Below are 17,455 nucleotides of genomic sequence, written 5' to 3'. Positions count from 1 at the left end.
AAGTTATTTGCATACACAAAGGACAGTAGGAAGTCTTCAGGGATGCAGATTCTCTCTCAAGGCCGGACAGAGGAGGGCAGGGGAGCTCAGCCACGCAGCTGGAGGGGAGAGACAGAACCAGCGTTAGCAGCAGCAGAGCTGCCTGGCCCTGCCCCAGGCACTGTGCCTGCCCCGCCGCCCGCCCAGGGACCCTCAGCCCCTGCTTTGTGCCAGTGGCACAGAGCCAGCTGGCACCAGAAGTGCCGGGGCACGGCACGGACCAGCCCCAATGCCCAGCACAAGCCCTTCCTCACACCCCGTGCCTGGTGGGTGGGTGAGCTCCAGCCCCGCGGTGCGAGGCCTGTGCTGCAGCTCCAGACAAGAAGGGAGCTGCCACTGCCCACCGGGCCGTTTCTTGTGGCTCCTCTGCTGGTGCTGTTTCTCAGGGGCAATTCCCTTCCCCTTCCCACTCTGCCAAGCTCTGGGGAGCCCAGGAAGACAAGAGCAGAGACCTCGGGCCCAGTAGATTTGGGAGACAGAGCCCTCAGAGCTGAAGTCAGGCTACCCTTTGAGGGCATGATGAACCCGAGTCTTAGCAGCAGAGCTCCCTGAAGAGGCTTCAGGGAGCTTAGGAGCAATCACATCTCAGAATTATTTCTACAGAATAAATGCACTCTGTTCACTAGCTGCTGCGAGAGTGGGGCAAGCAGAAGCTGTGACATGTCCCCCTCAAGCCTCTGTCCCTCAGCACATCAACTTTCAGAGCTCTGCAGGGCCTGGCATTCCCTTCTGGCCAAAGCTCCAGAGCAGTGCACAGAACCCAGCAGGGCAGCGGCAGCTCGGAGCTAGGCCACCCTCCAGGAACGGCCTGGGCCGGTTTGGAGCTGGCTGTGACTCTCAGCACTCACCAGCCTGACAATGTAGTTGTGGAGCTGCTGGCTGAGGAAGTTCAGAGAGACGCTGAAGACGCGCTGTAGAAGGGCAGGCATCGTATTCGCAATTTTTTTAGTTAAGAGCATCACTAGCACCAACACGGCCTTCTCCCGTTCCATGTCTGAGGGGGTGGCCTCTGCAAGCTCTTCCACGGCCTGGGACAGGACCCGGGTTATCTGCTGCATGGGAAGAAGGGTGGGGTCTGAGCGCAGCAGCCTAGGAGCACGGGGTCTCGGCCCTCAGCCTGCCCGCGCCGTGCTGCTGCCTGGTGGGCTGGTTCTAACTCCCCACAGGCTGATGCTCCTCTTCCTCCCGGGCACAGCAGCCAGCCTGTCACACAGCCTGGATGGCAATAAGGACAACTATCAGAGCTCAGTTGCTCACTCAACACAAGAAGAAAGGGAGACAACACATATACCACTGGAAAATTTAGACAGCACCTTACACACTCGGGGTGCAGCAGTCCTCCTCCTCCTCCTCCCCCTCCTTGGGGTTCACACCTAGCCTGAAGTGGCACAGGAATCCTGGGGCTCCCAGGAAAGGGCGACCCAAACACAGTGGAGATCAGGGGTGCAAATGTGGGGACTGGCAGGGCCACGTGAGTTTCACAGAAAAACCTTCATTCAGGGAGGAGATAGAGAAGTGTCCAACCATGGAACAATCACTGCCTTGCTCCCAAGAGAACTGGGAGATCATTTTCTCCAAGATGCACACACTAAGCTGCACTACTAATGTGAAAAAAACAAGGTCCACCTGGTTAGAAGTTAGGTTTGAATCAGCCTTATCAAAGGTTGAAACATTAGGCAATAAATTTGAAGGCGTGAAACTTAACTGGGTGAAGAACAAGACAGCAGGAGTGGGGAATGGTCAGACTTTGCTGGAATCAGTCTGTGCAGAGGATAAGCCCTAGCAGGAAAAAAAAACCCAAACCAACAATCCAAACAACACTACAAAACACCAAAAAAGATTGTTTGAAGAACTAAAGACCAGGAATTAAATCTTGGTCTTCTCAGCAAAAAGGTGGACCCCCCAAAGACAGCATTAGCTTGTAGAGCGTAGGAAACTCCATCACAGGCAGAGAAAGCCAAACAACCCAGAAAGCCATAGTTACCCTGAAGAAGCCAAAAAGCCTCTGTGGAAGCAAACCGTGGCTCTCGATCCAGGTGTGGATCCAATCCTTAAAAACAGAGCAACGACTAACACAAGGGACCTCAAACTCCAGTTCCCCTGCAGAGCAGTGGGGTGCGTTAAATGCTGGGCCAGGGACTACACATCCCATCTACTGGTAGGAGAATAACTGCATCAAAGTGGAGATGCCATCTAGGGAGGCCTCAGCAGGTCACCCATCCAGTCAAAAGCCACTGCTACTCCCAACACCGACAGTCTATGAGCTAAACAGGGATGGCATTAGGAAAGGGTCTCACTACTTGCTCTCTCCTCAGTGCTCAGTGACAAGCACAAGTCAAGCTTCTGGCACTAACACTGCTCAAGTTTCACCCACATGAGGAGCAGCAGACATACAGGACTCAGCACCAAAGTCCAAAGGATCCTAAGGACAAATACTAAGTCATAACCAGACAGCTGACTTTCAAAGATAAGACACTGGGACAAAAAAACAAGGACAAAATGTCTCTAAGTCAGTCCTTCTCCACTGCTCCCTCAGTTTCACCATGTGCAGAAAGATGAGCCCAAGGAACCTAATCTGCAGGGCAACAGCTGCCTCAGCAGCATCACATCTAGCAAATCTTCAAAGGTCAGTATTTGGGCTGAATTTTAAGAGAGCAATAATTAAACTGGCAAAGTAGCAAAGACACAGAAGTTGCAAAGCTTGCTGCTTTGCAGCCATGGCAGGAAGGCTGCACAACATTTAGAGGGGAACTGCTAGTCACGTTGCTTCTCACTCACCTCTCCAGACAGGTTCTCGTTCAGGAAGTGCTGCACTAGATCATTGACTACTTTTGCTTTGATTTCTTTATCAAACTGGTCTCCAATCTCAGCGAGCTGAGCGGCAATCATCCGGACAACTTCTTCATTTACCTCACGGTCAAATGCTGCCAACACACGGAGCAGGATTTAGCTCACAGGCTGTAGCCAGACTGGGTTGGGGGCAGGTAGCTGGCCTGCAGCATTTTGCCCACCTCCAGCAACAGCCTCCTTCCCAGGCCAGCCCCACAGTGCACCCAGGCCGGCTGCGGGCACCACAACCCCCCTGCCTGCACCTGGCTCCCTTACCAGAGGCAGTGTGCAAACGGGTTTTTATCTCTAGCTTAGGTAAAGTGCAGCCCTTGGCCCAAAAAACACTACAGGGGAGGTTAGAACATCTCCAACCAAAATTTGTCCAGGACAGCTAGAGCAAACACCCTGCCTAGAGAGGAAGTGAGAAATGGTGCATGACTTTCCCCAAGTGGCTACTGTCAGGACCTGTATCTTAAAGACCATCTAAAATACATCTCTAAAGTGCATCTCATAGAATGTTTTCAATTGGAAGGGACCTCTAAAGGTCATTTCATCCAGTTCTCCTGCAGTGAGCAGGGACATCTTTAACTAGATCAGGTTGCTCAGAGCCCCATCCAACCTGACCTTAAATGTTGCCAGGGATGGGGCATCCACCACCTCTCTGGGCAACACAGGGCAGTGTCTCACCACCCTCATCATAAAACACGTCTTCCTTATATCAACCTCCCTTTAGTTTAAAACCACTACCCCTTGTCCCATCTCCTTTTGGAGCTTCCCATTGTCACCTGGGGCACAAGGCTGATGCAGACTGGTATGAGGGGCTGCTGTTTACTGCAGCAGTTCCTCCTTACCCTGCTGAGGTTGAGGTCAAAGTGCCAGCTCACACAGCCTTGTCAAGGGGCAGCAGTCATCCTGCAGATGGGTAGTGAAGCAGGAACGGTGCCAGAAACTACTTGAGGAACAGTTTTCCACCACACTAGTGGAGCAGAAAGGGATTCAAGAACAAGAGTTCTTCTAAAATCCCGTCCCAAGTAAGGATACTCCCTGAGGAGCAGTGTGAGGCCTAACTTAACTGCCTAATATCACGCTCCTTGAGGACAGCTATCATTAGTTCCAGCTTTGTGGCCCTTGTCTGAGCTGCCACAGACAAAACCCCAGGGTGACGGGTGCTCTAGAAATCCTTGTGGAGATAAAGTGCTGAACACCAGCTGCCTAATCCCAAGTGTTAAACTCACAACCAACACCACCACCACCAGCCACACTGTGAAGTTTCTCAAAAGAGAAAACATCAATCCTCTGAAACAAAGCAGCAGCAAAGATAGGAAAAGGCGGAAGAAAAACATCACCTCAGGGAGGCAGGCGGGACGGAGGACAGAGCACTCACTCACCTGGCTCGCCGTTCTGCAAGTGGCCGCTTCGATTGCCATCGGTCTGGAGCTCCACCTCCTCATCATCACAGCAGATGCCTTTTGGGAAAGGCACAAGGCCCTGGCTTTGCAGGGAATGCAGCTGCTCTCTGAACTTGCAGTCAGAGGATACCTCCAGGAAGGTGTACAGCAGAGCACACTCCATCTGGACAGATCCATTGATCTTAAACATAAGAAAATAACTGTTAAGCCCATGCCCAGGAGAAGTCTCACTCAAAAGGTCTCTGCAGATGCCGTTTTCCAACCCTGAACACATCTTTCTGGCTTCCTTTGGGCATTAGCCAGGAAGTCCACAGGACTTCAGCAACTGTGTACTAACATCTGGCTGTGTACCTCCACAGCACTGTCTGATGGTGACTGACAGAAGGCACTGGTCTTACAAACAAGTGGTGGAAGAGCCAGCTCACCTTCTCCTGATGTTTCCAGCCGTGGCAATGACAGAAGTTCTGATCCCAGCTCCTCTTTTGAAGCAGGCTCAGCACAAGGCACTCAGCTCCCTCATTCAGATGTTTTTTACCCCTGTATTTGGGAACTGAGCATTCTACTTCCCATGCACAACAAAGCCAGCAGCTCCCCATTTCAATGTAATCAGAGCCCAGCAGTAACAAGGTGGGGAACAAAGATAACAGCATAAGCCAGCAAAAAAAAACCCCAAGAGTTCACATTTCTTCTTCCTCTCCAAAGGGATCTCAGCTAGCTCCATAATAAACCTCTTCAGCTCCCTGTAGGGAGCCAAACAGCTGCTCACAAGACTAGTGATGGTAGAGGTGGCAGATCACTGGTGTCTGGTGCCTTCTGCACCAACCCATTCACTCACAGCAAACAGGCAGATGCTGCCTGGCACAGAGCACCCAGATTAGTGAGGTTAAGGAGGCCCGTGAGGCAGTCAGACTGATGTGAGAAAGAGGTCCCACTGGAACACAGGGCCTCCAAAACAACTAAAACCTATAGAAAAACAGGATACTGTCCAAAAATTTTAATTAAGCAGCCAAGAGGGCAGGGTGTTGTGTATGCACAGAAATGAGGCGAGAAAGCAAATCCTCACTCTAGTATGCAGACTGTCTGCCTACAGGGTAAGAAGATGCTTTGACTTCATTGTCCCCAGGGAGAAGAATCAAGGCTAAATCAGAATGGCTTGTCTTGCCAGCTGCATAGGGCTGGATAACCAATATGCAACCTTGATGAACTTGGTAACTGAAAGGGAGTTTCGGGTATTTTTTGGGGAGTGGAACCTTGCAAGGCCACCTATACCTACATAACTGTGTAAGTAATATCATATAGGAGCCATGTTGCTGAGGTAACTGTAGGAAAACTGGGACAAAATCATAAAAAGTAATAAAGGACAGGTAGTTTACTTGAAAGGAGACTAGCCATAGAAAAGGAATAACAAAGGCAACAAAAAGGAGAGTCCAGAAATGGAAACAAATGGAAAATAAAATATCTGACCCCTCACAGAATCACTAAGGTTGGAAAAGACCTCTAAGATCAGCAAGTCCAACTGTTCAACCCAGCATTACCATGACCACTAAACCATGTTCCAGAGTGCCACACCAACATGTTTTCTGAACACCTCCAGGGATCGTGACTCCACCATCTCCCTGGGCAGCCTGTTAAAAAGCCTCACCGCTTTGTCAGGAAAATAATTCTTCCTAATATCCAATCTAAACCTCCCCTGCTGCAACTCAAGCCTATTTCCTCTTCTCCTATCAAAGACCAGCAGAAGGCACACCTTCCAAGATCTGAGCATGGATGTATACAGTCAGTAGCGAAGCTGATCCAGTGACCCAAGCTCACTGGGGCACCAGTGGCAATCCCCTTGAACAACCCACTGGACTAGTGATCCAGTTGGTGTTCAGAAGGCTTGTAGGAGGGCAGAGCAAAGATGGCTGTGACTGCACGCTAACACTAGGTGGGGTGAGGACATTTCAATAGCAGCAGTTAATAAGGTTTAAGCGAGACAAACAGCCACTTCCTAGTTCTGTTTATTATTGCACAAAACAATATAATAGGTTGATCACAGTGGTATGTCTATTAATTTATTCGTTTTAGTAGTTTGTAGCTTTATCAGTAAACATTGTAGTCTCTTAAACAGCTCCAGCCTGCAGTTTACAGGGGAAGTGTCCTACTGGGAAGTAACAAGGAAGCAAACTGCAATCTGTGTGGTTCCATCTACTCATCTGTACTCAGCGCAGTGTCAGGGCCCCTGCAGGAGCTCTGGGGAAGATGGGAAGGACACAAGCCAGCACTTTTTGGGACTTATCCTCTTTGAGGTATCTCAGAACAAGTGCACAAGAGAACCACTGGTCACTGTGAACCACTGGCTTCGGTCATGTTTGAATCTAACCTGTGCCATGACGGATTCAAAGACTGAGCAGCTCTTGTCACCCTCTGCTTCAGACCAGGAGTCCTCACCCTGCAAAAGAAAGATAAGGGTGAAAGGAAAAAACAAATTCCCATAAACCCACATGTTGCAGCAGTGCTCATGGGTCTGGCCATGTCTCACAGAAAAGGACCTTTCCAGTGATGTGTATCTGCATTTCTGGAGAGGGCTGCCATCAAACCCAGGCAGTCATCATAAAAAAGGAGGCTTAGGAAACCACAACTGTCCCAGCAAGAAGGGCCCATTCAGGGGAATGAGGGGCATGAAACTCCTTCCTGCCAGACACACGTGGAAGACAGTGGAGCAACATAAGCCAGAGATGAGGCTTTAAAGCCAAGAGGTGGTGCTGGGAAAGGGAGGGACAAGCCCTCCAGTGCCAGTGGCTGGCAGGGAAAGCAGTGTTGTCACAGAGCAGTGCCCGAGTGCCCGCTGAGCACAGGGCAGCTCCCCGGCTCTGAGTGCACAGCAGCAGGCTCTGGAGTGGAACACCCACTGACACTGCCACACATCTGCAGAACTACAGGTGCATCTCCCCACACCCCCCACACAGAGACACGTGTGTATACTCAGGCTTACTTCAACACTTTCCCAACAAATATCTAGGGATAGGGAAGGCTGGACAAAGTGCCAACAAAGGCTTCTAGCTACATGAGCACAACTCCACTACACCTCCAGGGAGGCCTATTAGGAAGTGGGGAGAAGACAGGACCCAGGTCACAAGCTCCTCTGCCCCCATGGTGCATGCTCAGGGCTCACCACCCGTGGCTGTCCTGTGGCTGGGCAGTGGCCAAGGGAAGCGGCGTGCAGGGAGGGCAGAGCGTGGTGCTCACCCGGGGCAGGGGAGCTGCCAAGAGCACAGTGCTCCCTGCTCAGCCAGCTGGGCGTGGGTCAGAGCAGCAGCCCAAGGAGTCACAGCTGGTACAGGAAGTGCCAGAGCACGAGAGAGGCGTGAGAGCAGCACAGCAAGTGCCAACAACACAAGACTCCCTAGCAAATGCCAAGGCAGGGAGGACAGGAGTCCTGTTTGAGAGCCTTGCATCTTCTGACTTAGATGCAACAGTCCCACAGCCGCACACGAGGTCTCTGGTGCAAGCTGGCTTCAACTCTTGATGAGCAGGACCTGGCTGAAAGTGGGCACTACCTTTCCACCAGGCCTGCTTCACCCAGGGCTGTTAAACCTGGCTGTTACACAGGTACCTTCTGACCAAAAGTGGGGTTAAAGCCCCAAGGAGCCCAAACAGATGTCCCACTAACCATCAAAGACCTGAGGCAGTGATGAATGACCTATTTCATAGAAACAACTCCTCCCAGCTGTATTTCAAATAACTAAGTGTGCTGAGAGAAAAGAGGGAGGAAGTAAAAGCAGAAATGAGTTCAAACTCTGAAAGAAACCACAGCAATAATTTCAAGAGACCATGAATTTCCCACCTACTCAAAAGCTCTTAGAAGACCTCAAGACAAAACACAACCTCAAACGTATATCTAAGACATACAAGATCCCACAGGCAACCTCATAACAATGAGCTCTTTGTCTCAGTTACATCAGACCAACAGCTTCCTAAACCACAGGCTTGGCCTTTGCTGCTCTGTGTTCTCCTTTGCTCCATTCAAACCCCTGCAGCAGCTACTCACCTCTGCACTGAAGGGTGAGCTGGCTGAAGAGAGTGCAGTCCTCTGCCCTCTTCTCTGGGACCTGACAGGGCTCGGAAACAGGTCAGGGTGACCCTTCTCCTGGGCTTGAATTTGCTGGAGAAGAGACAGATGTTAATGCAGGTTGGAGAACTTGAGACAGAATCCCTGAGGGATTGAGAGGAAAATGGGGAATTAGCATTTAACTCTGTGACGGGTCCTTGGCTTTGTGCAAGCTCCTCAGGAGTTGTCCACTTCAGCAACACTGATGTGGAATAGGCAAAACAACTTGCACATATTTTTGTTTTAGATATAACATTTTCAATTCAAAGTAATTCAACCCAAAACCAAGGTCTTCGTGTTACAACTAGTAAAGAGTGGATAACCTCTGATGCTGACTCCTGCTGAGCTAAACACCACTTCCTGAACCATCACAGCTTAAGCTACAGGAGGCCTGAAGGAGCATTGAGCCTCTGCTGCCCACTTCCCATTTGCCTCAAAACACACATTCATCACACAACAACCTTTTTGGGTTCTACCAGCACCCCCAGACAACTCTAGCCTATGCCAAAAGCTTCAGGTGGGACCACAGCAGTACACTATAGCTGGTCAGATTAGTCCATGCTGGCTAATTTGAGTTGGTAACATGCAGCTGACTTCATACCACAGGTAGAGGCTGGAGGAATCTCCCCGTCTTTCGAGACGCAAGGAGCCGTACTGTCCTCAGCTCACACGCCACGCGCACGCAGCGGGCAGAAGTTCTGGCAGGGGTGTGATGCAACACGAGCCACCACAGCTGCCTGTTGCACACAAGTGTCCACAAGTGATGGTGAAACCAGTGGAGTGGCACCAAAGAGACCTCTCAATGGCAAAAACTTTTCAGAGGAACCTCTTCCACCCAAGCCTAGCCACACTGTGCTAGCATGACCTGGTTTCTTTTTTCTCATCCAAGAGAATTCCAGGAAATTGCTGGAGGGCAAGTTGAGCACAGTGATGTGGCAATATGACTAAATAAAACATTGACCTGCACAGAGACCAATGTAATTTTCTTACAGCAAGAGGATGGACTAGAAATAGAAGTCAAGAGACTTCCTTGGGGGCTTTGCCACCTGCCACATTTCCAAGGAAAGCTCAAAATGTGGCTTTAAACCCCACACTGCCTATGTTTTTTGTTACATGATTTCACACTGCTAGAAAACTCACTTGGTCCAGTCCAAAGGGGGATAATCAGGGATCATCTCAGCTCTGTGTAAAGTTAGATACCCCTCAGAGCAAGTCTACAGAAGGAGACATTAAAAAAACCCAACCAAACAAAGCCAACTGTCATAGTTGTAAATTGCAAGTTTGTCCACTCCTGCACATGAGCAGAGATAAGACAATAAGTAACAATTAAAAAAAACCCACCACACTCCAAAGTACTTATATGGGAAAAAATTAAGACAAGGAAGATGATAAATGGTAATTTTATGAACTGAATTCCCTGAATCAAAGAATCACCACCCAGGCAGTGAGATCCCTGAGGGGTTCCAACCTTCAGCTAATCAAGTGCTGCTTGGGTGGTCAAAACCACACCTAAGAACAGGAAACAGGATTTCTCCCACACCACAAAATGGCAAGCAGCACCGGGCTACTGAATGCCTTGGGATGAATTTTATGAAGTAAGATTTTTTTAAAAAAATTGAAATAACAATTAATTTTAATACATTGTTCCTACTCACTCTTTCAATTCACTCAGACAAGTGAGCTTCATGTGTTAACAGCTGCCTCTCAGAAACCACTGTGTGCCTCGAACTGTTCAATAGATAAGACTACAACCAGGTTTTTCTATCAGTTCTTTCCATCTTCCTCTTTTTTAAAAAAAAAAAAAAAAAAAGGGGGGTATTTTAAACACAAATTTAGGCCCCTTAAATCAGCTCTAAAGGGTGAGCGTGACACGTGTCCATCCCACCTCAAGCCTGTGCTGGGATGCAGGGCTGTGCAGGGGCACATCTCAGGTAAACGATCCCAGAGAAGCAGATCCACCAGACACTGCTCGGCGCAGAACCACGGCCCTCCTCCTACCCCCACACGTGCCAGTGTTCCCAAGGGAGAATTCTGTGGATGCTTCCCCCAAAGCAAGTCCCCACGGCTTCCCCCAAAGCAATCACCCCTGGAGGAGGCCAAGTACATCCTGAGGGATGCCACATACTGCTCTTCTCCAGCAAGACAGCTCCTTCGGGTCTGGTGTCTCAACTTCTGTTTCTCCCTCTCATTCCAAAGTTTCATTAGTCTTTAAATCTCCAATAAGAGGTGGCACCACTTGAGGCAACAGCAGGGAGGGCCAGAATCCCCTCTCTGGCTCCAGGCTTTAAGGAGACTTGGCGCTGCAGGTTTGCAGGGTGGAAAAGAGGGAGAGGCAGGACCAGCAATACAAGTTGTCCTCCATGGCTCTCTTCCACACCTGCATCTCTTATCACATCACCGAACTACTTCTGGCAGTTCTGGGAGGGGTAAGCCAAGGGAAAAGCCACATCCACTATGTAACACTCTTCTCCCACAGCCCTTGCTGGTGGTGCCATGCCAGCTTGGGGAAAGAGGCAGCACTGCCCACAGTTGTGCCAGAGAGAGACCAAATGAGGTCCTCCCTGCCACATACTGCCTATTTCAAGACCAAACACTGCAAGCACACATTTTAACTTTCCATATGGGGAACTACACGTGGAAACAGCACAGCAAGGTCTCACCTGCTCTAACACCAGTGGGGGGTTCTGCTGGACCTCCAGGCACTGCAAGGATGTCACCCTCAGCTCTCTGCATGGCAGTGAGGATTAGCCAGTAGCATACAGTTACCTGCCAGGAAGGACTCTCGAGGCTGCCATGAACAGGAGCAGGTCCCAGAATCCCTGCTGCAACAGTGCTAAGCCACCCTACAAATCAACTTTTATCCCTGCTTTTGTTATGTCTTCAAGACAGCTCAGAGAAGAATTCACCCCACAAATAATGCCTGTGCTTACCACCACCTCCCCCCCAGATCCTTCACCTCTCCCTGCAGCCCGAGCTGTGAGTTGCTGTCCTCAGCTGTGCCAGACACGGTCTGGTTACAAGGAGACGCTCTCTCCAGCAGCAAAGCCACATGCCTGTAGGACTGACTCCTTTAACAGCTTGTCTAGATTCCGAGACAAGTCCCATACAAACACCTGGACAGACACGCCATCAGTCAATGGACCTGTTATGCAAGTTGTCAAGATACTTTTTATGTCTCTCATTTGAGTTAGCAGTGAATTAAAGTCTTCAAAGCAGACGCCACCACAAAAAAGCAGAATGAAAGGTCACCGAGAAGGAAAAAACTTCCAACCTGTGCACTGCTTTCCCTGCCTGGCAGCTGAAAGACAAGAACTTTCTTTTTAGCAGTCAGGATGACATCATTATTAGAAGAAATTAAATGGTGTCTATTTATTATCCCTTCTTGGACCCAGTGACTCTTAACTGTCTTGCAGGCAGAAGTTTCATTGTTGAGCTGCAGAGCTCTCTACAGAACAAGGCACCGTTTTACAGGCAGGGAAACTGAGGCATGTGATATGACCTGACATTTTAAATCTACCTATCAAGCCACAACCACTCTATTTCTCTGTCTTTCTGAAAACTTACCACAGGCACAACTACTTTACATAACCAGCCATTACTGGCAAGTGAGGAGGAGAAATGATGCCTCAGAAGTTGCTCTTCGAGGACATTCTAAGCTGTGCTCTCTGCAGCACATCGAGTCACAGCAGTGTAAGGAACCCCACATCACACAGCCCAAGTCCCCAGAGGAATCCCCACCGCTCTGCCCTACTCAACTTCTAACCCACAGACCCACAAGGAACTAAACAGCCCAGCTACCAGCAGATAACAGAGCTTCTCCTCAGATTTCTCTATGGAAGAAGCCTGACTACTCCCAAGGCAGCTGCACATGCACTTCGCACTCTGCAAGGGGGAGGAAGAGGCAACCAACACCAAGAGAGAAGACAGCTTGTTGATCTGCAAAACAGCACTGAGATGAATAAATAGGATGTTATCATAACCACAGAAAACCTGTCCCCATCACTGTTCAGCCTGCAAAGGACATGCCAGCCCGTAACAGTGCTTAGAAGGCCCCAACATTTTGCTTCATCTGAGACTCTCTGTCCTCCTAAATTAGAATTTGACTCTAGGCTTCAGGAAGAAACACATAGCTGTGGGGGAACAGACGTTGCAAGATCCTCCCCAGGGCTCAGTACTGGGCCTGTTCTGGTTAATACCTTTTATCAATGACCTGGATGAGGGGATCCAGTGCACCCCCAGCAAGTTTGTGGACGACACTAAAATGGGATGGAAGTGTTGATCTGCTGGAGGGTAGGAAGGCTCTTCAGAGGGACCTGGACAGGCTGGATCGATGGGCCGAAGACAACTGTATGAGGCCCAACAAGGCCAAGTGCTAGGTTCCCACTCGAGTCACGACAAATCTAGGCGATGCTTGGGCACGGAGAGTCTGGAAAGCTGCCAGGCAAAAAAGGACCTGAGGGTGCTGGTAGAAGGCGGGCTGAACATGAGCCAGCAGTGTGCCCAAGAAGGCCAACAGCATCCTGGCCTGTATCAGAAATAGTGTGGCCAGCAGGACTAGGGAACGGATTATGCCCCTGTACTCAGCACTGGTGAGGTCACACCTCAAGTGCTGTGTTCAGTTTTGGGACCATCACTACAACAAAGACACTGAGGTGCTGGAGCATGTCCAAAGGAGGGCAACGAAGCTGGTGAGGGGTCTAGAGAACAAGTCCTGTGAGGAGCAGCTGAGGAAACTTGGGTTGTTCAGTCTAATGAAAAAAAGGCTCAAGGGAGACTTCATCATCCCCTACAACCACCTGAATGCGTGTTGTAACAAAGTGGGTGCTGGTCTCTTCTCCCAAGTAACAAGTGATAGGACAAGAGGAAATGGCCTCAAGTTGCACCAGGAGAGGTTTAGGTCGGATATTAGGAAAAACTTGTTCACCAAAAGGGTTATCAAGCATTGGTGGAATCATTAAAAAGACATGTAGATGAGGTGCTTAGGGACATGTTTTAGTGGTGGACTTGGCAGTATTATGCTAATGGTTTGACTTGATGATCTTAGAGTTACAGAATCATTTTGAATGGAAAGGACCTTTATGTTAGTCAGGTGAAGGATGGGCTGAACAGCCCCTTTATGCATCTGTGGATGCACATACACATGCTACTGTAAACCCAAAGTGATGATTTGGTACTATCTGCTCAATACTAAAACGATCAGCTTGGAGTTTCTCAGGACCTTCCCCATCACAGGGAATACAGCTTCCAGTCTAGATGCATTTTCTGTGCATTTGCCTCCAAGGGAGGATACCACATCAGCAGCTTCATTTTACAAGTGGCAAAATTGACAAGCACAGGGCAAAATACTTTTGAGAGGCCAGGAGGCCTGTGGGCCACCACAGGACACACCACATCCTCCAGTCCTTTATGATTTGTTTGCTAGGGTCTTTGGAATGATACTCTGCTTGTCAGGAAGCAGGAGACAGCTCAAACCCACCCCTTTCTGCTGCTCTCAAGCAGGACTGCTGACTGCTTGAGGCAAACTTTTGTTTCTTCTTCTTTCAGTCTCAGATTTCATCCTCCTTTAAGATGTGAATAATGTCACTATCAATCACTCCAGGAAAAAAAAAAAAGGCAGTTGACTCCTAACACCTTTGATACAAAAAATACATTGAAATATGCTGAATAGTTCCTGCTCCTAACAGTTTCAGCATTTTATCTTCCAGCATGTAGTGGCACCACAACTCTAAATGGAACAGAAAGACCCAAATACCAATGGATATTTGCCTGACTGCATCCTTAGCTGGTGTATTTTTACCTTTGCTTCATCATGCTGCTTTAGTACAGACTGAACTTCTCAGCCTGGACCCTCGGCTGTGTATTTTGACTTAGAAATACATTGCACAGGTTGTTTGATGGGGATTTTCCTTTATGAGAAAAACAAAACACTTTATTAGAGACAATTCTATAAAGAACATTTCAGTCAGCTTTTTTGTTAGGGAATTATTTTGGATCTCCAGGGTCTGCTGCTGTTTCAAACTATTCTTCATGACAATATGGGTAGCAATCTTCTAGTTATCAGGACAGTACTTTGACTTTTTAGGAGGACAAACATCCAACTGCCTCATCAACCTGGGCCTACAAGAAAGCTGGGGAGGGACTTTTTAGGCTATTAGGTAACGACAGGACTAGGGGGAATGGGGCAAAGCTGGAAGTGGGCAGATTCAGACTGGATGTGAGGAAGAAGTTCTTCCCCATGAGAGTGGTGAGACCCTGGAATGGGTTGCCCAGGGAGGTGGTTGAGGCCCCATCCCTGGGGGTCTTTAAGGCCAGGCTGGATGAGGCTCTGGGCAGCCTGATCTAGTGGGAGGTGTCCCTGCTCATGGCAGAGGGGGTGGAACTGGGTGATCCTTGTGGTCCCTTCCAACCCTGACCGATTCTGATCTGTTTTAGCAGAGGACTTAGTAGTGTTGACTTAATGGTTGGACTTGATGATCTTAAAGGTCTCTTCCAACCTAAAGGATTTTGTGGTTCCGTGTTCACCTTACCAGACTCTGAAAATTCACTATAAAGAAAAGACATAAAGCATTTATGGAAGAAGGGGTACAAAGACAAATCTTCACAGCTGCACGCTTATCTGCTCTGAAAGCACACACAATTCTGTCTCAATATTTAACACCTTCTCCAAAACATGAAAATTAATTGTAAATGAGCTTCCTTTCTCCTAAACATCACACGTATCAAAGCTATAAACATCTTACATTCCTCACTTTCATGAAATAACCCTGTAACAGTACAGTCAAAGACAATCCCCAGGAGGAAAGCCTGACACTGGTCCCTTGATTACACCACACACACTGGGCCTTAGAATTCTCTCCCACCATGTTGCATTGCAACCTCCTATTCCCACCATGATAATTAAACTAATAAAACCAGTGAAAAAACAAAACGATCTTGAAGGAATCTCTTAAGACAGAAGCCCAGACATCCTCAAGAACATCAAAGAGGAAATTGTGCATCACACCAGGCAGCCAAAAACGACAGTAACTCAAAACAGCACTCACAGTCCTGTTCAAAACCTTTTGATAGCAGCATCTCAAACATCATGAGCATAAAAGAAATAATTAGCTCTTTAAAACACTTTTAACACAGATACACAGCTAAGAAAAATATTCTCTTTCAAATAAACACAGCAGGAGCCAGAAGGAGCCATTTCCTACTGCTGAGGCAAACCTGTATGGTTCCACAGGGTGCCCCATCACGCTGCGTCAGCCTTCCACCCATCACCACTCCAGGCTCCCTAGCTGTAGGTCTAAAAGCAGGGTGAAGAAGTGTTGATTTCAGGAGAAGAAAACACATGACTATGCATGAAATAGTGCAAACCATTTAGGTTTCAGTTTTAGCTTAGGAGAAAACACAGATTAATGCTGAATCCCAGGAAGTAAACAAAAAACCAAGCTGCAGCAACTACCTGATCTCAGTGGACTTGTTTTGTATGGCCATTAATCTGAGGGTGTAACAACAACTACACCAAACTACCAGGAGTTACACTAAGGAACGTATTTTCCTCCTTTAAAGGAGATGAGCAAAATAGCCCAACACATTAGATAGTCTCAGGCATTGCCCATTCACCATGAACCGCAGCAAGAGCATACTAGGAACTGACCAAAGGTCACAACATTTTATCAGGAAATACAGCAGGTTCAGTCACTTAAAAATTCAGCACCCACATGTGCAATGACTGCACGCAGTCCAATTCCCCTGCTCATACCTTCAGTGAAGCTGAATAAAAGCTCTTAAGAAAAGCAGTGAGAAAAATACTGGGACAGGAGAAGACTAAAGCCACAATGACACTGTCCTGTGAGCAAAAGCAGCATTCTGAGGATGTACCGAGGTGTACAGCCCTTTCCTTGTGTTCACCAGCACGGGCAGCCCAGTCGAGGCCCACCATGGCCAGGAAGCTCTTCTCTGTCACCTCCATGGGGTGCCACATTGATGCAGAGACTGGAAAGCCAGCAGAGTGGAGCAAGGACAGACACTACCAAGGGCCCAAGGCACTGCTAACAACACTCCTAAGTCATGGGGCTACTGCAGAGGAGGGGACTCAATGATTCTTAAAGCAGCTGTTGCAAAGAAAGGTACAAAAAAGACATTGACACATCACTCGCTATGGTCTCGCCCAGGTATAAGGAGGTGTCTAATGCACACCCCTGTTCACTTCCCAGCATGGATGTGGTAACAGCAGGATGTCAGGACACGTTTCACTACAGACATCTGGCACAAATCAAGGCAATCACAAAAGCTTAACAGATTACTTCCAAACTTAAAGAATGAGACTGGACACTGTGTGTGACTCAGAACATTTATTTTTACTGCTCCTTTCCCTATCCTTCTTCTCTGGGTAAAAAACAAAACCACCACAGACTTCTAAAATCTCTGAGGAAGGGACCAAAAAACCCTCCAACCCCAAGATAAAAGTAGGAGGCCAAGCCATGAGTTCAGCCTCCTAATTAGAAGTATTTACATTTGGCTTTGTACAGCAGAGATTTGAGGGTGATTCCAGCCCCAAAATCTTTGTAATCTGAAAAAAGCCACAGGACACCAAGGAAAAAAACAATAGGAAGATACTTTGTGAAGAAATACCAGACTTCCTGGTAAATTCTGCTGTTTTGCTAGCCAAGGAACTGCTAACTGGTGGAAATGAAACCTGCTCATCTGCACTCAGTTCCCCTCAGCAGAGAAAATCATAGACTGTACTGATCCTCAACCTGCTACTGCTTGTTAGTTCATACCCTGCAGCCACAGGAGTTACTTTATCAAGGAGCCAACACCTCGTAGCTGCTGCTACCCCCAGTTCAGCCAGCCATCTTTGCACCACACGTGAACCTGCAGTAGCTGTTACATCCCTACTCCCCAACTCAATGGGACACAAGGGAAGCGATAACTTCTCAGCACCAGGCCGCTCAAAGAAACTCTCCAAAGAGTGGCAGTTGCTAGATTTATGTGCCTGTCTGCTTCCAGATTCAAAATGTTCATTCTATTGGTGAAAAAAAAACCCTGTTTTATCTCCCAGCTCTTCAGACTCCTGACAAGTATGGATGACTCCTGT

At 48.4% G+C, this 17,455-nt stretch overlaps 1 protein-coding gene across 1 annotated transcript; it reads right to left on the bottom strand.

The window, feature by feature from the left end:
- Nucleotides 1-887: 887 nt before the first annotated feature.
- Nucleotides 888-4,467, bottom strand: BID (BH3 interacting domain death agonist; the record flags this gene model as incomplete). The annotated part of the gene is made up of 3 exons (XM_008942251.1): nucleotides 4,257-4,467; nucleotides 2,818-2,963; nucleotides 888-1,091 (listed from the first exon to the last, which is right to left on the bottom strand). Coding segments are annotated over exons 1-3 (561 nt in total), but the record flags the coding sequence as incomplete, so codon positions are not given.
- Nucleotides 4,468-17,455: the final 12,988 nt, after the last annotated feature.

The sequence above is a fragment of the Merops nubicus genome, unplaced genomic scaffold (genome assembly GCF_000691845.1).
Source record: "Merops nubicus isolate BGI_N331 unplaced genomic scaffold, ASM69184v1 scaffold15796, whole genome shotgun sequence".
NCBI lineage: Eukaryota > Metazoa > Chordata > Aves > Coraciiformes > Meropidae > Merops > Merops nubicus.
Note: the sequence above shows the minus strand (reverse complement) of the source record. Positions and strands in the feature narration are given on the sequence as shown.